This window comes from Balaenoptera ricei, chromosome 14, assembly GCF_028023285.1.
Source record: "Balaenoptera ricei isolate mBalRic1 chromosome 14, mBalRic1.hap2, whole genome shotgun sequence".
Classification (NCBI taxonomy): Eukaryota; Metazoa; Chordata; class Mammalia; order Artiodactyla; family Balaenopteridae; genus Balaenoptera; species Balaenoptera ricei.
Genome location: NC_082652.1, coordinates 6,051,699 through 6,076,786, shown reverse-complemented (window position 1 = coordinate 6,076,786; position 25,088 = coordinate 6,051,699). Strand labels below are relative to the sequence as shown.

The following is a 25,088-nucleotide window of genomic DNA, read 5'->3' as shown; positions in this document are numbered from 1 at the left end:
CAAGGGCACTGTGGTGACATCCTGGGCAAAGCCATCAACTTGCCACCACAGCTGCTGGAGGGAACTGTGCCTGCTCTCCCACCCAAGGATCAGGGAGGGCAGGCAGAGGGGCTGCCTGGAGTGACAGATCCAGGAGCTCTGCCTTTGTCCCCTCTACCACAGGCTCCTGGAGCCAACTCAACCCTGGCTCCAATCCCCAGGCTCAAAGCTCACTTGCTGTGCAGTCTCAGGTAGGTCACCTTCCCTCTCTGAGCCATGGCTTCTTTATGAGTGAAATGGAGAGAATAATAGTACCTATCTTATACGGGTCTGGACAGGAATAAATGAAATCATGCAAAATATAAACAATAACAAGAAGAAAAGAATAACAAAGACTACAATAATGACAACAGTTAATAGCGCCAGCTAGCACCTACATGGTGCCAGGCATTGTTCTAAGGGCACTACGTAATGAACTCATTTAATCCCCACACCATGGTATAACGTAGGTGCTATAATTATCATCATTTTACTGGTGAGGAACATGAGTTGCAGGGAGACTTAATTAATTTGCCCAAGGTCACAGAGCCAGGAAGTGGTAGAGATGGGATTTGAACCCAGGACATCTGGCTAAAGCACATGTGGCCCCTCAGTTCTCCTGTCATTGTGATTGTTATTAGTGTTACTTGGGGTAGGGAGCCAGGGCATGGAAGGATGACCAGCCCTGCAAGGCCCAGCACACAGTTCCCAAGCCTCCAGCAGGTTCAGTCTCATCCTGCATCTGTTGCAGCTTCAAGAGGTGGAGGCATAGCCAAACCAGTTGATCCAATAGCTTCCTGACTGGAGCTATAGCCCTAGGCACCAATCACATGTTCCCAGGCTCTAGAGCAGCTCAAGCCTTGGGGTTCAGCCCCTGGGAGACACTCTGCTCTGGGTACCCTGAGCCCCTCCCCCTCCAGACACCCAGCAGCTGCCCTCCACAGATCTCTATGAGCCCCCACCGTCTGCTACAGACCCTGCGTTCAACCATCCAACAGCCCTTTCCAGGGCTAAATGTAAGCAGAGGCCAGTGCTGATGAATCAGGCCCTCGGATCTGATGGCCCACAGGTTCAAATCCCAGGTCCACTGCTTCCCAGCTGTGTGACTTTGGACAAGTCACCTAACCTCTCTGGGCCTCAATTTCTCCCTGTGTTAAATGGAAACAATCACCATACCTACCCTCTGAGGACTGCTATGTAAAAAACCTGGCCCATCGCCTGGAAGAGCTGTTCAACTAATGTTTGCTGTTGTGATGAATAATATTACTATTGTTTTCTGCATTACAGGAATTTCTTCTGCGTGAGTACCTAAGTGATTGCCATCCCCCACCCCGCCCCCCCATGCTGATCAACTGGCCGCTGAAGCTCTCCTATGACCTAATGCCTGCATTTTCATTTGCATCCCACAGGCCAGCCACGGTCCACACCAGTCCGCATGTCTGAGCAGAACAAACCACAGCCACACCAAGATGGGTCTCCACTGGCCACCCTTTCTCCCTCCCACACACAAACCCAGGTTTCCCGGGTCGGGGGGAGTCATACAGGTTCCCATTTCACAGATGGGAACACCAAGGCCCCGGGAGAGAGCCAGGCCCTTCACAGCGACACCTGCATCCCACCTGGTGGCCGGCACAGGGCGAGCAGGAGAAGGTGGTGTAGGGGCTCTGCGGGGCAGGTCAGGGCGTACCCGGTTCTCGTCGTAGATGATCTGCACCAGGCTGCGATGCTTCGACTCGATGGGTGGTGGCGACACGGGCTTCTCGGGCTCCGGTGGCTTGGCGGCCTCCTCCTCCAGCTGTTGCTGTGGGGAGCGAGCGGGGAGAGTGGAGCGGTGAGCACGCCAGCAGGCGGAAGGAGAGGCAGCGCCCCCTGCCCCTGGGCGGGAGGGCGGCACCCCTGCGCAGCGGGGCTGCTGGCCCCACACAGGAAGTCAGGCTGCTAACCATTTCCCCTGAGTCACCCGCAGGGACTCCGAGCCCCGGAGAGGCCCCAGCTCCCAAAGGGGAGGGCCCAACCAGCGCCAACTCTGGGTTGCAGCCAGCCTTCCTGGGTTCAAGTCCAACCTTGGTGATTTATCAGCTAGGTGAGCACTGTTAAGCAGCTTAACTCTGCTGTGCCTCAGTTTCCTCACCTGTAAAGTGGGGCTCGTGGCTGTGCCTCCCCGATGAGTTAATGTATGCACCGTGCAGACTGGGGGCTCGCTGAAGGCCAGCCGTTATCCATTATTTTCACCATCAGTACCGTCATCCTCAGGAGAGGCTATGGAGACTCTGGACCCAAACCGTCCAGACCAGAACACTATTTCTACTACTTACTTGCTATGTAAACTTGGGAGGTGGCTACACTCCTGAGCCTCACTTTCCTCATCTGGAAAGTGGGGGTAATTAAAGTTTCTATCCTAGAGAGTTGATATGAGGATTAAACGAGCTGATGCACGCAAAGCACTCAGCACCTAAAAAGCAGCTTCTCATCGTCATTGTCATCTGCCTTGTGGTCTTCATACTGGACCCTCCTCCTCCAAACACCATAAAGGACTTCCCTTCATGCTGCTGTCTGCTTTATACCAAAAAGGCAAAGCCAAGACCAGAGAGCTTAAGACACTGGCCCAAGGTCACACAGGAGGCCAGTGCCAAGGTGTACAATCTGACAGGGCACCTTGAGTGAGATGAGAACATTGTTCTTTGCTCATAAGGCTCCCACATCCTGCCCATGACCGTGGAGCAAACCATTATGAACTCAAAAACACGGCCAAGAGGAGAGCAATGCAGAAAGAGCCAGAAAATCCAGTTTTGGCTTCTGCTGGCACAAAGGCCTGGAGGGTTGAGCCGAGCTGCCTCAGTCCCACAGTGACCCCTGTTGGTAGCTTTCAGAAGGGCAGCCAGCACCTGCCAAAACACTGAAATCCCTCCAAACAGTGCAAAACAAACTAAGCCAAGAAATGGAAGGAATACATAGCCAGAAAGGAGATTCTCGCCAGTCAGTGAAGGTGGCCCTCCCTGAGGCACCAAACGTTAAACACAGAGTTACCATGGGACCCAGCAATTCCATCCCTAGGTACAGACCCAAAGAACTGAAAACAGGTGCTCAAAAACATGAACACAGAAGTTCACAGCATGGTTCACAATAGTCAAAAGGTGGAGGTAACCCAAACGTCCATCAACTGACGCATGGATAAACAAATGTGGTCCATCCACCCATACAGTGGAATATTACTTGGCAATAAAAGGAATGAAGCACTGGCACAGGCTGCAACATGGACGAACCTTGAAAACATGATGCTGAGTGAAAGATGCCAGACACAAAATGCCACACAGTGTTTGATCCCATTTATAGAAAATGTCCAGACAAATCCATAGAGACAGAAAGCAGATTAGTGGCTGGTGGGGAAGGGAAAATGGAAGTGACTGCGAATGTGTACGGGGTCTCTTTTTGGGGTCATGAAAATGTCTTGGAACTAGAACTAGATAGAATGGGTGGTTGCACGACGCTGTGAATGTACTAAATGCTGCTGGGCTGTTCACCTTAAAATGAGTCATTCTATGTTTTGTGAATTTTAGTTAAAAAAGAAAAATGCCAAAGTGGAATTAAAAACCAAAAATCTATCGAGGGCTGCCCTGAGCCACGTGGCTTCTGGCTGCAGTCACAAACGTGTGCACGTGGCCTGTGGCTTCAGCCTGGCCCCAAAGCCAGGCCCAGGGGGACTAAAGGTCCCAGCGCTCCCCTGGCCTTGGCAACGCCTGCCTGACTCCAGCCGGGGCCCGGCCTCCCTGCACGCCGAGCTGCCATCCTGGAAACCCACCTACCACCCCCAGCTGGCCGAGCCTCACTGACCAATCCAGCTTCTGGACCATCCTCAGGTCCCCCCAGGCGAACGTCAGCCCCGAGGCCTCTTGGAATCAATGCTCCCCTCCCACTGCACATCTTTCAAATTCCACTCACGTAGCCCTGAACTGGCTTCCAGGAAGCATCTCTCACCAGCCTTCCCTCTACTGCCCATGGCGGCCAGAGTGGGTCCTTAATCCTCCATGGAACCCAGACGTCCTTACCTGGAGGGGATCGGGGTGACCCTGCTTCCCCCAGGGTCAACACATGTGTCACACTACCTCAATCCACAGTTTTTAAGGAGCACCTACTACGTGCTGGCATTGCTAGGAGCACAGCAGGGAACAGGAGACAGGAACTCTGCTTTTACACCGTTGTTGTGAGACGACCACAATGTCACAAAGCAAGATATGTATCAGTTCAAATGGTGACACCATCAAGCAGGGTAACGGGCTAGAGCAGGGGTGGCAAACTTTTTCTGTAAAGGACCAGGGAGTAAATAACTTAGGCTTTGTTGGCCACACAGTCTCTGTCGTGACCACCCAGCTCTGTGGCTGTATCATAAAAGCAGCCACAGATGATGTGTAAACAAATGGACATGGCTGTGTGCCAATAAAACTTTATTTACAAAAACAGGCATCGAGCTGGATCTGGCTGGATTTGCTGACCCCCAGGGTAGAGCATGGCTGGGGATGAGGACTCCTGTAAAGGCTAGGGCGGGTCCCTCTGTAGAGGGGACATCTGAGCAGACACCTGAAGATGCCACAGAGGGAAGCAGGAGAAGACCCGGGAAAAGGCAGATTATCAACTAACTTTCTATCAATTAATATGAAAAATAAAATTATAAAGTTAATATTATTAATCTTTATGTTAACTTTTCTTTGGTTTCGACAGTGACAATGAGGACTTCTTTTCACCACATGACCCTGTTCCCGCCTCACAACCTTATGAGGTGGTGTCATATCTGTGCCCATCTTACAGATAAGAAACCGAGGCTCAGAGAGGTGAATGTTCCAAGGCAGAGTTAGGAGGCCCAGCTCATACAGATTCCAGAGCTAGGGTCAGAGTCACGTGATATTTCCCCCCACATTATGGATGAGGAAAGTGAGGCACAGAGAAGTAACTGCCCACCCCACATGTCTGGACAGCCTGGCTGTAAATGCTGACCTCCCACCCATCGTTCCTGTGCCGTCCAGTACAGTAGCCACATGTGGCCATTCAAGTGTAAATTTCATTTCAATTCAAATTAAACTATATTAAAAATGCAGTTCCTCAGCTGCACTAGGCACATTTCAAGGGCTCAACAGTCACATATGGGTAGTGGCTACCATTGTGGACAGAGCAGATCTAGAACATTTCCGTCATTGCAGAAAGCTCCCTCGGACAGCACCACACAAAACAGCTCTCTTGTCCAATAAACGTAAAGGGCATAAAAATGAGCCAGTACATGGGCAGTGCTCAGCACACGTTCACAACTGCTATAACTACTAGTGTTGTTATCTTCTCAGCGGCAGCTGCTGCTGAATCGGGAGCTGAGAGCCGGCATTTCCCCACTCACACGCACCTGCTTCTTCTTCAGCTTGGAGATCTGCTGCTCTACCATGGTGATCTCACGGTCCACCCGATCCATATTCTGGATCAGCTCCTCCTTGGAGAGCCGTGGAGGTACCAGCTCCAACTCAGGGTCAGCATGTGGGGGGCTGGGAGGAGACACCGGCTCCAGCTTGCCTGTCAGGCTGCGGTCCTGCGGTGGAGGAAAAACAGGCGTGGAATCAGCACAGGGGGCACCCCCATCCCCCAGTAAACCGCAAGTTTCCAGCCATGACTTCAGGCACCAACATACCGGGCATCTGTCGTGCCAGCCCCCATGTGCCAAATACAGGGTTGCTTACTGATCCCACCTCTCTGCCTTTGCCTTCACTGGTCCTCCTGCCAGGTGTTCCCTCCCCAGCCTTTTCCAAAGTGCAGATCCTTTTTATCCTCCTACATGCAAGTTTCCCCAACCGTCCCTCAAGTCGTGAAGCCCTCCCTCTTTCCTTTCCCCATAACACACCTCTCTTTCACCCCACTTACCCTGTCTGTGCCCTCCCACCAGACCAAACTCCTCGAGAACTGGCACCAAGACCCACAGCCTCCAAACACCCAAGGTCTGGCCTCAGGTGATGCTCCGTGAACACTTATTCACGATGCTCAGTCCAAACCAGCAAGTTACAGAATATCACACACAGTGCAAACCCAGTTTTGTAGACGATGTACACAAACACACAGGAAAACTATGAGAACGGGATACAGAGATGTCAAAAGTAGTTATCGGGGCAGCGGGGGAGAAGGCGGGTATTTTCACTTTCTTCTTTTTAATTTACAAGTGTTTTTCTGATTTTCCTTCACTGAGTATTACTCTTTGTGTAATGAAGTTGTTTTCAAAAATGTGTTAAACAAACAAGGGAATCCTTCATTGAGTTATTCGGCGACTCCTTCATTCCACCAACAAAAATAAAACCCAGTCTGTGTCCCGGAGCACTCACCTGTACAGCCCCGGGTTCAAATCCCCACCCACTCTGCCACCTCCCAGCATCATCATGACCACAAGCAGATCATCTGCCTCCATTTCCTCATCTGTACAATGGGACAATTCCCACCTCCTGCCTGCTGTGAGGCTGGAATGAGTTAATATGTGCAGAGCACTCAGCTCAGAGCCTGGCACACTGTCAGAGCTCCACAGGCATTGGCTGGGGTTGTCCTGCCCCCAAACCCAGCCCCGCCCTGTGCCATCCTCAAGGCCAAGTCAGCAGCTGCTGGCAGAGGAGGCCCCAGGAGGAGCTCCAGGCCGCTGCTTCCCCACCCCCAAGGCAGCTGCAGCCGGAGGACAGAGGACACATTATTCCCGGGGACAACTGCAGCCCCAGGGCTGCCAAGTGCCACCCCACCCCCCAGCTCGAGTTGAGCAGAGGCTGTGCCATTCTAAGTCCACCCCTCCTGGCCTCGGGGTCTTGGTCCTACACACACACACACACACACACACACACACACACACACACACCCCCCACTGAAGCCCACAGGGCCCCAGTGTCTGGGGATCATCCTGGCCTCATCGTTGCCATCTGAGACGTGGGAGAGCTGGTGTCAAGACTCCCAGGCCCTCCACACACCCAGAACCCTGGGGGCAAAGGCAGAAAAGATCTCAAGCCCTTCAACAGCTCTGATGTGGCCCTGCCCCACGGCTCTGAGGTGGGCCTCCACGCTCCTCAGGGACGCCTAGGAAACCGAACCAGGCACCGTCCCAGTCCTCGGCACACCCCACATCCTGGCCCCGGCTGCGGCTCTCCCAGGGGGCTGCCACTGCATCCCCATTGCACAGATGAGGGTACGGAGAACCTGCAGACACAGGCCTGGCACGGCTCTAAGCCAGCGGTCGGCACACTTTCTGTAAAGGGCCAGGTGGAAAAACACTTCAGTCTTTGTAGGTCAGACGGCCTCTGTCCCAACTACTCACCCACCACTGTAGTGGGAATGCAGCCACAGACAGGACACAAAAGAATGGGCATGGCTGAGTGCCAATAAAACTTTATTTACAGACCCACGCTGAGGGCCAGTTTGGAGCTTGCCGAGTTTGCCAACCTGTGCTCTTAACTCACATAATTGTCACAGCCCACCCTGGAAGTCAAAATATGGTTTTCCCCATTTTCCAGATGAGGAAACTAAGGTCCAGTGAGATTCAACGACGTGCCTGAGGTCACCAGCCACAAAGCGATGGAGCCTTGGCTTGGAGGGCACAGGACGGGAGAGACCAGGCCTCATTCAGAACTCTCCAGAAGCAGGCAGAGCATGCAACCAGGTTGCTGGGAGTCCCACAGCAGAAACGGGGTCGTCACCATGCATTCATTCATCCCTGAGAACCATGTGTCTGGGCAGAAAAGCAAGAGCAAGATCCCTTCCAGGGTCTAGGACCCCCTGAAATTAGAGGGAAAACTGTGCACAGAAGACAGATCCCCTAGAGAAATACTCAGAAGGAGTGTGTGTGTGTGTGCGTGTGTGCGCGCGTGCGTTTGGCCCTAACTGCTCCCAAATAGGAGGGCAGAGGGCAGACACAGGGGCTGCAGGCACCTGACCCCACACAGGCCAGACCAGAAGCAGCCTGTGCACTGTGGCGTCTCCGGGCCCTTGCACTAGCCATTCCGTCTCCTAACTGCACCTTTGTGCCACCTGAAATCAGAACCCCTATCCACGCCCCCTCCCCCAGCCCTTAACTGAGATCCGTCCCTTCCCTCTGTGCCCCAGAGCGCTTGGCTGGTCTCCCCCGACAGCCTCAATCATTTCTCAGGGTTCTTTTTTTTGCTGGGGGGGGGGTGCTGCATTGGGTCTTTGTTGCGGTGCGCGCGCTTCTCATTGCAGTGGCTTCTCTCGTTGCGGAGCACGGGCTCTAGGCGCGCGGGCTTCAGTAGTTGTGGCACACGGGCTCAGTAGTTGTGGCTCGCGGGCTCTAGAGCACAGGCTCAGTAGTTGTGGTGCACGGGCTTAGTTGCTCCACGGCACGTGGGATCTTCCCGGACCAGGCTTGAACCTGCGTCCCCAGCATTGGCAGACAGATAGTTAACCACCGTGCCGCCAGGGAAGTCCCATTTCTCAGGCTTCTTGAGACAAAAAGTTTTGGCGATATGGCTCCTGGAGCCCAATCCTGCTACTTGCTGTAGGAAACGACTCTCCTGCCCACCTCTGATCTTCCACCAGGACTGAGAAGGGACGGAGAGGAGCACAGCAAGAACAAGGGCTGTGGACAGAAGGCTTTCGGGGCCAGGACACCCTGCAACAGTTCATCCAACCCAGGGATAATTCTCAAAATGACATGAGCAAAAAGAAGGTTTCCATCCCCAAACCCCACAGGAGCAGCGCAGGGGTGAGACGAAGAAGTTGGCAACCGCTAGCAACTGTTGGAAAAGTTGCTGGAAACTTTCTCTTAAATTCTTGATGGGGAAAATCCGTCTTCTTCAATGACTTCTTCCTTAAGGTTCAGGCTTAGCTTTTATTCTAAGCAAAACCACACAGGCAGATCCATCAACTGACAAAGTGTGGTCTCTCCATACAATGGAATATGATTCAGAGTGACGTACAGACGCGTGGTAAAACACAGATGAACCTTAAGAACATGATGCTGAGTGAGAGAAGCCAGACATAAAAAGCCACATATCGCGTGATCCCATTGATATGAAGTGTCCAGAACAGGCAAATCCACAGAGACAGAAAGCAGATCAGTGGTTGCCAGGGGCTGCGAGGAGGAAGTGACTGCTTAATGGGTACCAGGTTTACTTCTCGGGTGATGAAAATGCTCTGGAACTAGACAGAGGTGGTGCCCAACACCGTGACTATACTAAATGCCACTGAATTGTTCACTTCAAAGTGGTTAATTTCATGTTATGTGAATTTCACCTCAATCTGAATAGAAGAGGATGCAAGCCTGAAGGGCAAAGGGCGCTTTCTGCAGTGCTGAGTTTTCCAGGAATGGGACCGAGGGAGCCTGGCTACTGGGCCTCCAGATGGTTCTTCCGATGGCTGCTGGCCTTCATTTAGGCCCAAAGCCACAGGAGGAAAACAACAATCCTACACCCTCACCCGTCGCCGCTAGGTAGCAGTCGGCACCATTTTCCCCATCAGATGCCCTTGGTGTAAAAATTTAGGCCAACGTGGAACAGAAAAACTCATTATGTAAAATTACAGACACAGAGGCAGCAAAAGCCTTGGGGGCTGGAGAGGACCCCCTGGGGCTCCCCCTGTCTCAGACCCAGGAAAGGGCAGGGCCAGCCTCAGGCACCCACAGTCCTCTCCCCCAGTCACAATGATGGGTTCCAGGACAGGCATGGGCCTCACTCAAAGGCAGGGAGATCAACAGCTTTGGCCTGGAAATGTGGAGACAGAGGGAAAGTTCTTTTTTTGGCCTTGAATGTGGGAAGAAGAAGGCCTGGAATCTCAAACTTTCTCCTTGTTAATACACCAAGACCACGTGCAAGATGGCAGAGCCAAGAAATGGACAGAGATAGGGACCTGGTAACATGTCACCTGGATCAAGCTGTGCCTGAAGCCAACAACCCCTCGATTTCAGTTATATGAGCCAGGACTCCTGCCTAAACCAGTTTGACATGGGTTTTCTGTCCCTTTCAGCCAACGGGGCCCCAAGAGACAAAGAAATTTTCAGAAATGGTGCTGTTTGTGATGATTCTAAAGTCCCAGAACAAAGTTTGGTGAATCCCAAAGGAAGCCTCTGATGCCACAGGACTCCAGAGGCTGAAGGCCACGGAAGCATTATAAAACAGGACATTTTTATATTTTATATTTTACATTTTTATATGAAAAAGGAACACAGCCGGGGCCGGTGGGGAGGGAGGGGCTGTTAAAAAAAAAAAAATCCCATCAAATTCCCATCTCACGTACCCAGCTGAATTCTACACAGCAGATGCAAAAAACATCTGAACTCCCTCAGAGTTGTGTTTCTCCCCTGGCTTCTTCCCTTGCCCAAAATTTGCTCATACTTTCCAAATGTTCTTAACAGCCTGGAGCAATTACAGTAGTTGGTCCAGCCAGGCCCCAACACTGGGCCCATCACTCCCCCACACCCATGGGGTCCAGGAAGAGAAGAGAGAGAAAGACAGACAGACAGACACAGAGACAGAGAGAAACAGAGATACGGAGACAGACAGACATAGACACACACACACACACACACACACACACACACACACACACACACCCCAGGCAGAGAAAGACAGAGACACAGGGACAGAGAGACAGAGACATACAGAGACAGAAGCAAAGACTGAGAAAGACCCACAGAGGGAGAAGAAGCACCCAGGGAGCCCTAAGAAGGAGAAGGAGAAGCAAAAGGACTCGCAGAGCCCCTGTCAGGCCTGGAGACCCTCAGAGGGACCCACAGGTCTGAGGACTCAGAGCCCAGTTCTGGAGAGATGCGCGGCAGGCAGCAGGGGCCCGACGGGGCTGTCCAGAGACACCCGTCAGCCTGTTCTCTGGGCAGAACCAGACACGAGCACAGGGATATGGCCCACTCGGGGCTCTGGTCCCTCGCGGGGGGTGGACATCAAGCATCCCTGATGTGGCCCTGTGCCCCCCTTCACAGGCACGCCACTCCCCTACTGCCCAAGACCCACTTCAGGGAACAGCTTTTCCGATGGCAACGTCCCTCCCAGGAGGCTGAGCAGTGATGGAACCTATGAGGAGGCGGCTAACGCAGGGATGGCAGGATGGCAGGCACGGGGGACCAGAGGGGAAGCCCGAGGCGGGGCAGCCTGGTGGGCAGACCCGGGCTACAGACCCGGGCTGCCTGGGCTTCAGGGCCCGCTCGCCACCTCCCAGTGACCGTGGGTGAGTGGCTCTCTTAGCCTGGGGCCCCGTCTATAAGAGGTGACCGCAGGCCGGGCTTCATCAGGCTGGGAAGGCACGATGGAAGGACACGCACGCTCAGCAAAGCACCCGGCACACGGTCAGGGCCTCCGTGTTAGCTTGTCACCATCATCGTGACCACCCCGGGAAACCCCTTTCCTGCCAGCCCCCCGATGAAGCACTGGCCTCAGCCTGAAATCCCACCAATCCAGTGTCAGGCAGAGAAGAGGATCCAGCAGGCCCGAGTGGGCCACTTCCCTCCCCTGTCCTGGCTCCCAGGCCCCACCCACCCCCGCTGGTGCTGCAGTGAGACGAGCACTGACCTCACCCAGCAGCTGGGCGGCCGTTAATGAGCTAATGTGCGTCCTCACGGTCACGAAGGAGCATAAAGGCACTGCTCAGCACATGCGGAAAGGACGTCCATCACGCAGCCGGCCAAGGATGAGCGCATCATCCGGCCGTCGTCCCTGCCCCACCCTAGGCAGTGACAGTGAAATGACAGCCTCTGAGGCAGCTGGGGGACCCTAGGGGACAGCAGCATCTGGGCCACTGGCTGTGATTCCTCCGTTTAGATACAGAGCAAACGAGCTTCTAGCGTGGACGGTCCTGAGGTTCACTGAAATAGCAGAAAAACCTCTCTCAGCAGCAAACCATGAGCGCTTAATCTGTGCACATTCTCCCCCTCCATCTCAGCTCGACTTTCTGCTTAAAGAAGAGTAAAATGCAGGCGCCCTCCGGGACACAGTGGTCCCCACAGGCTGGATACACTCGGGCAGCTGGAGGGGGCAGTGGGGGAAACTGTCCCTCTCCAGCCAAGAAATGGCCCACGGAGACAAGCTCGTCCCTGGACCCTCCTCTGGCTGCCCAGCCTCTGCACGCCCCGGGCTCAGCCCTTCTCCCAGCCTTCGCCCAAGCCATCCCCCCAGCCCAGCACGCCCACCCCCTCCCTTGTTCCCCGCCCAATCGCAGCAGAACCCAAACCCTCAGAGGAGCTCCCGGCTGAGGCCAGGCCTTACCTTGGACAGGTCCTCGGAGCCCCCGGGCTGGCCAGTGGCCAACAGGGGCGAGGGCCGCAGCAGCGGGTCAGGCAGCAGCTCCAGGCGAGGGCGCTTGCTCTCCAGGAATTCCATCTCCGACTTGCCCAGCTCAGGCAGGTATGAGTGCGACTCGGGTCGCAGGTGAAGCTCCTGGGACCTGTGGGGGGCAAGGGCACACGGCATCACGTCTGCTGCCCGTCCTGAGGGAGGAGTGCCCATCTGTTCAAGGGCACACAGAGAGGCAGGACTCAAATACAGCTCTGTCTTCCTCCGAGTCAGCATTCACTAACTACGTTTACAGCAAGAGAATGTACTGGTGATTGATTCCCTGCTCCCTCACTGAGTGTGGCCCCCAGACCAGCAGCCTCAGCCCCTCCTGAGGCTGGTTACAAATGCAGAATCTTGAGTCCCACCCCAGACCTACTGAATCTGACTCTGCATTGAAACAAGATCCCTGGTCATTCACGGGGAAAGTCTGAAAAACACTGTGGGTCTCACACAGACAATAACACACATGATGCTATTTGCACATCACTCACCCAAAGCAGACATCACTAGCCGATCACAGCACTCTGGCTGCTCAACCTGGCCTTGCCTCCTTTTCAAGTCAGCCCAGCAGCCTTATGCAGAGATAGGAGCTGTCCAGCCTAATCACTCCCAACTAACTCTCCTTAACCCTCCTCCCCAGTTTACAGAGAAGGAAACTGGCCCAGAGAGGCCATGGCCTTGCCTGAGCACACACAGCTGAGCCACGACTCCCAGCCTCCACCTCCAGCTCCTGCTCCTTACCAGACAGCCCAAATACTGCCCCTGCTGAAATGCTTTTCAAGTTGATGTTTTTTGCCCAATAAACTTAGAATAGAATCCAAACGCATTCCCCCCACCCTCAGGCCCTGCCTGGTCTGGCCCTCGTTCACCTTGCCCACTGCATTCCTGCCGCAGGGGCTACGCGCTGACTAGGCTGGAACACTCCCACAGCAGCTCCTTCCAGGCTACCTCTTCTCCATCCTGTCTCAGTGCACGGGGCGCCTCCTCCTAAGAGCAGTCTTCCTGCCCACCAGACATACCCCATCCTCCTAACAGCAGTCTCCCTGCCCACCAGACGTACCCCATCCTCCTAACAGCAGTCTCCCTGCCCACCAGACGTACCCCATCCTCCTAACAGCAGTCTCCCTGCCCACCGGACGTACCCCATCCTCCTAACAGCAGTCTCCCTGCCCACCGGACGTACCCCATCCTCCTAACAGCAGTCTCCCTGCCCACCAGACGTACCCCATCCTCCTAACAGCAGTCTCCCTGCCCACCAGACGTACCCCATCCTCCTAACAGCAGTCTCCCTGCCCACCAGACGTACCCCATCCTCCTAACAGCAGTCTCCCTGCCCACCAGACGTACCCCATCCTCCTAACAGCAGTCTCCCTGCCCACCGGACATACCCCATCCTCCTAACAGCAGTCTCCCTGCCCACCAGACATACCCCATCCTCCTAACAGCAGTCTCCCTGCCCACCAGACATACCCCATCTCACCCCATCTCGTTTTCTCTTTGTCTGCAGCCATCACCATTTGCTTGCTGGTTCACGCACGTTTGGTGGCTGCCTCCCCCGTCCCAGAACGTCTGCTCCCCAAGGGCAGGGACATTCATCTGTCTAGTGCCTGGCATACAGCAGGCGTTCAATCAGTGCACGTAGGCGGAATGAGTGTTACTGACTGCAATGGGGGCTGAGGCTCTGCTGCTGTCCTCTCCTCCCTGGGGGGCCCGTCTCTCGCCAAAGCCAGGTCACAGGATGCCCCTCCTGCCCACCTGAGAACCAACAGCTTCACAATTACAAGATGCCCCGCAGGAAGCACGTGGCGTCTACATTTAAACATGAAAAGGGCACCATAATAGGTTCGTGCCCCCCCCCAGAATTCATGCCATCTCAGAACCTCAGAATGTGACCTTCTTTGGAGGTAGGGTCTTTGCAGATGTAATTAACTGAGATGAGGTCATACTGGATTAAGTTGGGACCTAAACTCAATGACAAGCGTCCTCCTAAGAAGAGCCGAGGACACAGACACAGAGGGGGGCAGAGACTGGGGTGATGCAGCAGCAGGCCAAGGAACACCTTGGGCCTCCAGAAGCTGGAAGAGGCCAGGAACAGGTCCTCTCTCAGAGCCTTCAGAGGGAGTGCAGCCCTGCTGGCATCTGGGTTTCAGACTTCTGTCCCCCAGGAACTGGGAGAGAACACGTTTCTGCTGTTTTAAGCCACCCGGTGCAGAGGGACTGAAGCCACGGCCCGCGGCAGTGGCCTCCCCGCGGGGCCCTGGCTGCCTCCATGCAATTGTGGCAGCACAAAAGGCCCAGGCCAGCTCTCCGGAATTCTGGTCCCACCTAGGCCATCCCTCAACCTCGCAGCCTCAGCAAGGTGACAAAGGAAGAGACGATGGGACAGGGCCCCTGGGCCAGCCCAGCCTCAGTGGTCCCTGCTTGCCCCTAGAATCACTGCACATGGCCGGAAGGATCTGAGGGTGGAAGTTATATCCTGGCCCTCCAAAGCTCCAAACCCTCCCATAGTCCCCTCGAAGTTCACCCTCCTGGCCCCCAGCCACCTGGCTCAGCCCAGCCACCCGGCCTCCTCGCCTTTCTGGAACACTCCAAGCACATTCCCACCTCCAGGCCTTTGCACGCGCTGCTCCCTCCACCTGGAAGGCCTTCACCCCGCTCTCTGAGCGGCTGGCTACTTAGCGGCCAAGCATCTCTCCCGAGAGGCCTTTTGCGGCCTCTCCAGCCAAATAGTAGCCTGTCCCTGCCCTGCAGGAAACAGGGCACCTGCCTCCTTCTGGAGTCACCGTGTGTGTTCGTTGCATCTCCCCTGCTAGACTGTGGGCTTCCTGCAGGCAGGGCTGCCTGTCTAAGTGCCCGCTGGGCGCCCGCAGCCTACAATAGGCCATTGCATGTTAGAAGCTCAGGACTCTCAAGAGTTCCCTGGTGGCCTAGTGGTTAGGACTCCAGGCTTTCAGTGCCGTGGCCTGGGTTCAATCCCTGGTCGGGGAACTGAGATCCCACAAGCCGCGTGGTGTGACACAAAGAAGCCGCAGCAGCTCAGGACTCTTAGCAATTAGTGCTGCTACTGTCTCAGGCACCCTGGGGCCCTGCTCTGGCCTTGGCCCTCCCCTCACTGGGTCCCCACCCGCCGTATGGCTTGCTCTCTCCCACCTGGATTTAAGGACGGCAAGGCAGGCCCACAGGCCCAGTCTGCCGGCTGAGGGATGGCAGAGGACTCGGAGAAAAGGGGATGACAAAGGGAGGGGAGGAAGGGGGCTCCCCACGTACACCCAGCTGTGGACACGTCACTCCCAACCAGCAACCCAGCCCCACTCCCCCACTTCTTGGTGGTCAGCCCCTCCTGCCTGGGCCACACACCCAGAGGCCACTGCAGGCTCACAGCGGGAAGTCCAAGGGCCACGTGGCTCTTCGCTGCCCATCCCCATCCCCGTTCCAGCCACAGCCGCACCAGGACAAGGGCACAGCCTGACACCCCTTCGTTTAACACCGACCCTGCGAGCTCTTCGTGAGCACAGGCCTCCACTTCCCCGTCTGAGCAATGGACGCGCAAACCCCTCCTCACCTTTCATTCCCGGGCTGAAATTCGGACAGCAGGGAGGGCCTCCTCCGCTGGGGCTGGATGATGGAGCCCGGCGACAGGTGTGAGGTGTAGTCACGGGGGTGGTGCTGGTACTCAAGCAGCCCGACGTCCTGCAGCAGAGGACACAGACCATTGAGCACCCATCCCGCTGCAGTGCGGCCCACACAGTGAGGCAGGGCCAGAGCCCCCTGCCCGGTGCTGCTCCTGTACCTGGGGACCCTCCTACATCCTTTCCCGGCCCTCCGGCCCAGTCCAGCCAGAGGACATTCCTGGGGCCAATCGCCAAGGAGAAGTGACACATTCAGCTAAAGGGCACCTGGTACTGCCCTCTTTCGAGATGAGACAACTGAGCCCACGTGTTAGCAGAGACAAATGGAAAAAGGCACAACCTGCACGTCTGCCATGGGTGCAAGTGACACAGCAAGACAAAGGCATCCACGCCAGGGGACAGCGGATGACACGGCAAATGCTGACGGTCTGCAAGGCTCAAAGACCAGATTCCAAAACAAAGCCCCAACGTGAGAGTCCCCCGTCTTACAGAGGGAAAACCTACACACGTGTGTCACATAGGCAAGTACAGCTCAAAGTCAGAAGGATAAACTCCAGGCAAAACATGCCTTCTTCAGTAATATGCCATCCATTACCCATTGCCATCTGTGGAAAAACTAAACACTAACAAATTAGATGTACCCCGATTAGCAACTACACCCTGATTTAAGACACGTTAAAATGTTTAAAAAAAAAAAAACAAAGCTAGAAAAGAGAAGCCTTTCAAAGGAGAAAACAGGACAGGCTTCCTATGTGTACCAATCTAAATCGATTAGTTCTGCCTGCAGAGAACACCCAGTTATACTGTGGGGGGGGGGGTGGCAATCAATTAGTGATGTCTGACACGAGTAAGGCTTGGGAAAGCGTGGGATTGTAGGTGATTTATTTTCTTCTTGGCACCCTTCTTAATTCTCCCAATTTTCCAAAAAAATCTAGTCATTCTTTTGCTGTCTGGCTTTTTTTTTTTTTTTAAAGCAGTTATTTCTGCAAAGAGAATTAGATGATACCACGTAGGTGTGTTGGAAATGTATGTGTTTCAGACCCTCCAAAGCAAACACATGTAAGAGGCTGGGAGGCTGGAGGCGAGAGAGGATGAGTAACCGGAATCAAGAGGGATCCTGTCAACCTCAGAGGCTGGAAATGAGGGAAGGGCCTTCCTGGGCAGCCCGATGTGGAAGCAAGAAGCTGCAAGGCCTCGGGCTAGAGGTATCTGTCCATGCCGTAAACTCTCTGAGTCTCAGTTTTCTCATCAGTGAAATGGATGCCTGAATTCCCTGGCGGTCTAGTGGTTGGGACTCCACGCTTCCACTGCAGGGGGCACGGGTTCAATCCCTGGTCGGGGAACTAAGATCCCGCACGCCGCACGGCGCGGCCAAAAAAAAAAGAAAGAAAGAAAACTGAAACGGATGCCTGACCCAGATGGAAGGAGGCCTCTGTGTCTCCAACCAAGCATCCCCCTTAACTCTCCAAGGGTTTCCCTTAAGACTGAGGGCAGCTTCCAGAAGGCAAAGGACTCAGCCTCCCCCCTCCCCCACACCCCACGATGTCTTGCACAAGGCACCAGGTGCTAACGAAGGAACGAGAAGAAAGGGCTGGAGGGAGGGGGCGGCAGCTTCTGGGATCATGCCGGCGAGGCTGCCAGGCACAGATCCGGTGTGCACACGCACGCAGAGGTGTGAGAAGAAATCGGCAAGCACTGCAGTCTGCTGGGAGGAAAATTCCCTCTCACACAAAAGCAAAATGAACAAAGCGGCAGAGAGGCAGACGGTCCAATCCCTTGGGAGAGGGCCCCGGCAGGATGGCGCCTACCACTGCCAACCGAGGCGGGAAAAGGCACACGGCCCCCAGGGCCCCCGAGGCAGGCAGGGGCATGGGGCGGCCACTGCATGAACCCTTCTGGCCTCAGTTTCTCAGTTTGGGAACCAAGCAGGATGACCTCATTAGCACGGTCCCTCCAAGGAACATCTTGGGGGCCATTTCTGTGGTATCCACACTGATCTCCACCCCAGGGCTCTGAGTCCAGGGACCACCGAGGGTGCCTGCATCTCTACAGGAAGGCAAGAACTGGGGAGACCCCAAGAGAGACCGAAGGTGGGGCTCACTGTGGTCACAGGAGCCTGAAGACACCAGGCACTCAGGCTGGAAACCTCCAGCCACGTCTCAGAACGCGAGAACCCTCCACGTGTTAACAAAACATTCCAAACCCACCTGCTGCCCTCACACATGTACGTGGCCCAAGCAGGCTCCTGGGTCCGCGACCCTTGGTCTGGGGGGAGCGCTGAAGACGAGAGGATTCAGATCCTACTTGAGAGCTTGTTGACGGGACCGCGGCACCTGAGCGCACGGCCAACACAGTCCTGCTGGCCTCGGCCTAGACCCGTCCCCGTGCCCGCGAACTGGGTCACGTGCGGAAGGACCATGTATCCATTTGTGACAAACTGGAAATGAAACAGACTGGTCCTTCCCACAGAGAGCCTGATAAGCACTGATCTAGGGCAGGAGTCAGCAAACGGGGCCCAAGGCCAAAGCCAGGCTCGGCCTGTTTCGTCAGGTGTCACTGGCACACGGCCATGGCCATTCCTGTACGTGTTGGCTGAGCTGCTTTCACGCTAGGACGGCAACAGTGCCGGAGTAGTTGTGACCGAGACCGAGTGGCCGGAAAAGCCTGAAATATTTACAGAGAAGGGTTGCCAATCCCTCCTCTAGAGGAAAAGCCCACAGTGTACCCTGGGGGCCATTCGGAAGAGGATACTAGCGGGCACGCTGTCGTCATGACAGCAGCAGCATCAAAGTCATCAACACTGCACTGTATCAGTCACGCTTACTCAGCCCGGGCGTTGTGCAGAGGCCTCGGCACACGTCAACTAACTTGATCCTCAGAGTCTTATAACTACCCTCGCTCAACTGATGGGGAAACTGAGGCACAGGGCGGTAAGACCACTCGTCCAAAGTTTCACAGCTAGGAAGTCACTGAGGCAGGACATGAATGCAAGCGGTCTGGCTCCAGAGTCTGCGCTCTGAAAAGCCCTTCTTACACTAAGGCACAGAGAGGCTAAGTAACTCGCCTAAGGCCACACAGCAGGCAGGAGTGGCGCTGGGATTGATTCCCGTGTCTTTGGACTTTAACGCATTCATTTAGTGCGAAGCTTGCAGGAACTCGAGAGAGCTCAGGGGGTCCCGGGGGGCTTGGGAGAGAAGGCAGAATCGAGCTGGGCTCTAGAAAGCTGGAAAGGAGACAAGGAGGGGAGGATGTGTTGGGACCCTCAATCCTGGGAGACCCTCAGTGCCTGGAGCCCGCCAGGACCCTCAGGGAAAGATGTGGGGTCCTGATACTGCGGGGGAGGGAAGCCGAGACCACAGAGAAGGAGAGAACAGGGCTCAGAGCGGCTCTGAGGGTGGAGCAGGTGGGACTGAACAAGCCATGCGCACCAGCACCATGAAGAGAGGCTCGGAGTGCGCCTGAGGCTGGCTCAGGGGAAGCACACCTGGGATTAAGCCCTCCATCTGCGCCGGCGTAACACACCAGGCAACCCGGACGTGACGCAGGCTGAGGCGCAGGCCAGCAGAGAAGGCAGCTCCCACCGCCCCTCTCAGAGTGCAGAGCCTCCTTGGTCTCCTGCCACCCCGCCAGGAGGAAGGAGGCGACTGCCACGTACAGACACCACCCCGGGCACCTCGCAAACACCCGCCAGCGATGCTCAGGCCCACAACACCCATACTGCAGATGGGAAAGCTGAGGCTGCCCCCACGGGGTTAAGTGAGCAGCCGAATGTCACTCAGTGAGTTGGGAGGAACAGGGATTCAAAGCCACATCTGGAGGTTCTTCCGGGCTCCAGGGGGGGACCCACCAGCAAAGCAGCCCCGTGCCCAGACACCCTGGAAGAAGCCTCCAGGGCCAGGAGGTGCCACCCTGGATGCAAGCCTGTTGCGAGCAGGTACGGGAGTGAGCTGAGTCCCAGGAAGGTCACAGGTCACGGGGTCCAGGCCCCGCCCCCTCATCCCAGCAGACCTGCCTCAACTACTGTATGAGGAGCTGGGACCTCTGTGTTCCCACCTGGCCCTTGGATGGGGCATTTGCCTTCCACGCCTTTTTCCCTTTTCCTCCGCCCTCTGTCTTCCAAAAACCCTCCGCCCCCCAAAATGGGGGCATCTCACAAACCCTGCCTGTACAGTGGGCTGGCGGTAAGGGGTTAGGGGGCACAGGGCTACAGGGGGACCTCCAGATTACAGTCCCAACACTCACCTCCCACCAGCCGAAGAAAAGTGGCTCCAGCCCCGGACACATGCCCAGGAGAGCAAGACTCCCCCAGGATGCCTTGTTCCTGCCTTCCCAGTAACAAGCAGGGGCCCCCAGCTGGGTCGCCCCAGCACGAGGCAGGGTGATCAGGAAGTGGGGCCCCACTGCTGCCACCACACAGGATAAGGATGCCCCGCCTCGTAGCTACCCAGGGCCCCTGCTCACACCCCGGCCTCAGCCTCCTGCCCGGAGGAAGTGACCACTGGGTCCTACCCGGCCGCATCCTGCGTCACTGACGGCCCAGCGGGAAAAGTGCGGGCGGTGTCTGAGATCAGCTGGTGACGCCAAATGACTGCGAGAGGGCCCAGCTGGGGCAAAGGATGGGGGGATTGCAGGATGGCAGGGGCCATAGGGACTCAAGGACTAACCGAGGCTGGGCCCACGGGGAGGGAGTGGGAGGGGGGTAGGAACCTGGCAGGAGGGGACAAGAAAGAAGAGAAACCAGAGGCAACCACCAGGAGCCCCCAGGGGAGGCAGCCCCTCCAAGCAGCTGTAGTGACAGTGACAACATTGCAAGTGGACATAGCTGGCTAAGTGTCTGCCAGGCACTGTCATAAGGACCTTCCACAGATCATCACGTTTAATCCCCAGGAGAATCTAGGAGACAGATGCTGTCATTACTCCATTTTATGGATGAACAACCGAGGCTCAGAATCATTAAGCGACTTGTCCTGTTTCCTCACCTGCAAAATGTTCCCCGTCTACAAAGTGCACCGCATAAGGGTACCCTCACTTCAGTGATAAGAGAAGCAAGTGCAACTGTATACATAAAGGGCATAAACAAAATGCTCACCCGGTAGTAAGCACTCAGACGACAATGCCTATTTTTGTTATTGTGATTATGATAAAGGTAATGACCACACATAATAGTAAATGACCCCCAGGAGCACAGTCCTCGGCCCTGGGCACACAGTAGGTGACCAATAAATAGTCAACCATTTCACAGGGGCTCAGAGTCCTGAAGCTGAAGCCGACTGCCTTCTCACGGTGATTTAACCCGAGGCCTATTATTTAACCTCCCAGCCTCAGTCTCCTCATCTGCAAAATGGGATGATAATGCAAGGTGCTCTCTCATTGGGTTGTTTGTGAGAATTCGACGACTCCATCCAGAATGTGCCTGTTTATCACAGCTGGCTCTCAAAAGCATCTTGGGGGCCCAAATCCTCAAGAGGCCACTGTTTCTGGGACACCCCCAGGCTGGTCCCGTGGGCTCAAATGCAAAAACATCTCGCTCATGGAAGATAGAAAAGCCCTCCCACGCCATTTCCTCTCTGCATCTCAGGAGGGACCACACCAGCCAAGCAGGACAGACACAGGCGTGTTCACATAGGGGCCAGCACAGCAAGCTTTGACCCCAGCTGCAACTGCAAACCCTCGCAGCCCCTCACCAAGCAGCCAGGAGGTCAAACGGGGGAGGTGCAGGACCCTGAGAGATCCTCTGGCAAGCCCCTGAGGATACAGAACAGAACAAAGCCCCATCCTCAGGGCCACACGCAACTAGAGATGAAGTCAGGAAAGGGGGCCCCCACTAGGAGGTGGACAGAGTGGGGTGCAGCTCAAAAGAGCTGACCAACGGGACTTCCCTGGCGGTCCAATGTTTAAGACTCCACGCTTCCACTGCAGGGGGCACGGGTTCGATCCCTGGTCAGGGAACTAAGATCTCACAGGCCATGCGGCGCAGCAAAACATTTTTTTTTTAAAACAAGAGCTGACCAAGGGCACGCCCGCTCCCTCCCCAGCAGGCCACTCCCCCACTCACACAACAATGGGGAGACTCCCCTGTGAGCAGAACTAACCCCTGCGACCCCCGTGCCGGGGATTCAGAGAATGACACGCGCTGGACCCCATTGTCTCAGAGCGCTGGGCACCACTCTGAGGACTGGGGAGGGGAGCGTCTGCGAGCCACGGCCCCTAGGAAGCCACCCCAATCCTAAAGCAGGGGAGCCCGGCGGAGGCTGGGCTGACAGTGTATACAGCAGGAGCTCCACGTCTGCATGCAAATCCCACAGCCGACTCAGAGGCAGAGATCCCAGCTCAGCCTGGCCCTGGGCTCCATCTTCCTAGCTTTAAAATGGGAGCTAAGAGATTTTACCAGCTGTCCCCAGGCCACAGATGCCAGTGGTCTCTGCCAAAGCACCCCACCTCCCCGCGGGGGACAGTGAGGCCTGGCGGGACACCGTTGGAGCCGCTCCAGCCTCAACTCCAAGGAGAAATAGGAACCCGGTGACAAGAGAAGGCCCCAAAGGTGACCCCAGGCGCACATTCGTGCCCCTTACCGTGTGTGGCCGGGCGATCTGCACGGGGTAGGAAACGCCGTGGGGCGGGTAACGGGGCTCGGTGGCCCTCCACGTCTGTGCCACGGGCTGCGTGGACCCCGACATGGTGGTGGGCGTCCAGTGGGGCTCGTGGGCCCCTGTAAGCTCCCTCTCAATGGTCTCCAAGGATTAAAAGCCAGTCTTCGTCATCTGCTCGAGGGCCTCCCTGTGCCAGGCACCTGTGAGGAGACCAGAAAAGCAAGGAAGATCAGTCACAGGGCGGCTGCTCCTTGCGGACCCTGCCTGGGCCCCAATTCCTTCCTGTGGCCCCTGTGAGGAAGCGAGAGCACACAGGGGCCCTCCGGGACCCTCCTCCGTGCCACTGGCAAGCTCCGTGCCCACTGACAGCAGTGGGAGACGCCACGTGGTGTCTGAGGCCTCTCCCAGCCACAGGCCGGCAGCTGCTGCACAAGCCACATCGGCGACAGCCGTGTCTTCCCCCGCTGCCAAGGCCCTCACTCAGCAGGCACGGGAGCTCTAACTCTGCGGGCATTGCCCCCACGACCCCCCCGTGGCCCCCAAGCACCCTCAGCCCACCCAACCCCACCCCAAGTCCTCTGCCAGTTTGAGTCACCAGGGCAAGGTTCCCCGAAAGCACCTGGCAGCTCAGGCAGGCAACTGCTGGGCCTGTCCCAGGAGGGGAAAAGTCCGTACAACCGTCCAGGGTGATGGTGGTGAACAGGGTTGGCTCGGGCAGAACACAGGTCACAGTGCAACCCCGGGCAAAGTCGGGCCTGCCTGGGCCTCCCAGTGACCCTCTGAGGAGGGTGAGTGACACTATGACGGGGGAGCAGGACAGACGTGAGGTTGGCCCGGACGTGAGCTGAGAGCGAAGCGACTGGGAGCCCGAGGGCCACACCGGGGAAACAGCCGAGGACACGCATGAGAGCCGGCTGGGCCCCAGGTGGCTCCCGGAGGGGCAGGCAAAGGATGCTGTCCATGGGGAAGAAAACACTCATGTGTCCAGGATGGAAGGAACCCACTGGCTTTACAGATGGGGAAACTGAGGCCCGGGAAGAAGAAAGGACTCCAGTCAAGAGAGCAAGAGAGCCCCTGGTCAGAAGAGGCCTTTGTCCAGAAACCTCTGGGGGCCCCCAACCTCCCCAGGACCCTTCTCTCCCTTCTCCGCCAGCCACTGCTCCAAGCAGCCTGCCCGAGGTTATAACTGGCTCCGCCGTCCAGGCCCGGGTTGAAAGCCTGGCAGGTCTCGGGTCTCCTCCACACTCAGCCACTCAGAAAAGGGGTGTCCATCAGGCCCCTGTCATGTGCAAACCCCCCACTCACACCCGCCACCCAGGAGCTAAGGAGAATCCAAGGTGGCGCAGGGGCCCGGCACCTGGATGCCCCCATGTGATGTACCCTCTCGGGCTGGGGTTGCATCACATGTGTACCCCCAGCTCCCTGTAATTTCATCCCAACGTCCCTCATCGCCCTGCCCTCCACTGACAACTGTCTTTCAAGGGCGTGGGCGCCCTAAACCTCTGCCCTTTGGAGGTCTGATGTGGAGGGATGTTGGGAAGGAATATTGAGATCATGGCGATCAAAGGAAGAACAAGACCCCCTTCCCTCCCATCTGGGGGCCATGACTGCATCCCACTCCCCACCCCCATCTCCTGCTACAGTAGACTTGACTTTCTTTTTAGGGACCATCTTCCCTCCCCAGACTCCAGGTGTGATCATGTGATCTGGGCCTGGCCAATCAGATTCCTGCTTCCCCTGGGGCAGCGATTGGTACAGGGATGGGCATCTGACCCAATCTGAGCCAATGAGAGTCAGTCATGAGACTGAGAAGGAACCAGAAACAGGCACTATCCACTGGGGCTGTAAGCCAGGAGGATGAAAGCCTGGAGCTCTCAGGGGCCACCACTTGGCAGGGACCTACCCGAGAACATAGCCCCAGGAAGGCAGATTTGAAGGGTAGAGAGAGCACAGCTGGGTCCTGATACAGCCATGCCTGAAGGCAGATCATAGCTGCTACTTCATTTAGGGAAGCCAAGGCACTCCTTCTGTGTGTTTTGCCTTTGCCAGCCCAACCCAGCTTTCTGTCACTTGCCATCAAAAGTTCTGACTCACACAGAGAAGGAGGGAGTCACAAAGGAGGCAACCTTTCCATCGGGTGCTGTCAATCCTTCCAACACTGCAAAGCCAAAGAATTCCAGAGCCCAAACTGCCACACCTATGACCACCTCAGGAAAAAAGCCCACGTGGACTTTTCCCAGACACCGAGACAGGATGCACTGTGTCATTCTCACGAACGTGGGAACAGTCCTGCTCAGCAAAGGGGAGCTACTATTATTACAGTCACTAGTACTGTCACTGCAGTAGTTGCAGCCCGGTCACAGCGATGCTGTGGACATGGAAGGGAGGCAGAGCTGCCGCCGCCAGTCCCCACCAAGAGCAACGTGGCAGCCCTCCTGCAGCCCAGAGACAAGAGACTGGCCTTGGGAGAGGGGTCAGTTGTGGCCACCAGTGCTGGACCCTGTCCCAGAATTCCCTGTGCCCCAGCTCATCACAAAGCCCAGCAGACCCTGGTGGTC

General features: G+C 56.1%; 1 protein-coding gene across 24 annotated transcripts in view; it reads right to left on the bottom strand.

Moving 5' to 3' along the window:
- Nucleotides 1–25,088, bottom strand: part of NCOR2 (nuclear receptor corepressor 2) — a 224,427-nt gene that overhangs the window by 131,153 nt on the left and 68,186 nt on the right. For all 24 annotated transcript variants that reach the window (XM_059894628.1, XM_059894633.1, XM_059894632.1 and 21 more), the window contains 5 exons: nucleotides 22,513–22,730; nucleotides 15,874–16,001; nucleotides 12,243–12,420; nucleotides 5,405–5,584; nucleotides 1,706–1,819 (listed from right to left, as the gene is read on the bottom strand). In XM_059894628.1, coding sequence (XP_059750611.1) covers nucleotides 1,706–1,819; nucleotides 5,405–5,584; nucleotides 12,243–12,420; nucleotides 15,874–16,001; nucleotides 22,513–22,617 — 705 coding nt within the window. In that variant the 5' untranslated portion in view covers nucleotides 22,618–22,730. The remainder of the gene's footprint in view (nucleotides 1–1,705; nucleotides 1,820–5,404; nucleotides 5,585–12,242; nucleotides 12,421–15,873; nucleotides 16,002–22,512; nucleotides 22,731–25,088) is intronic.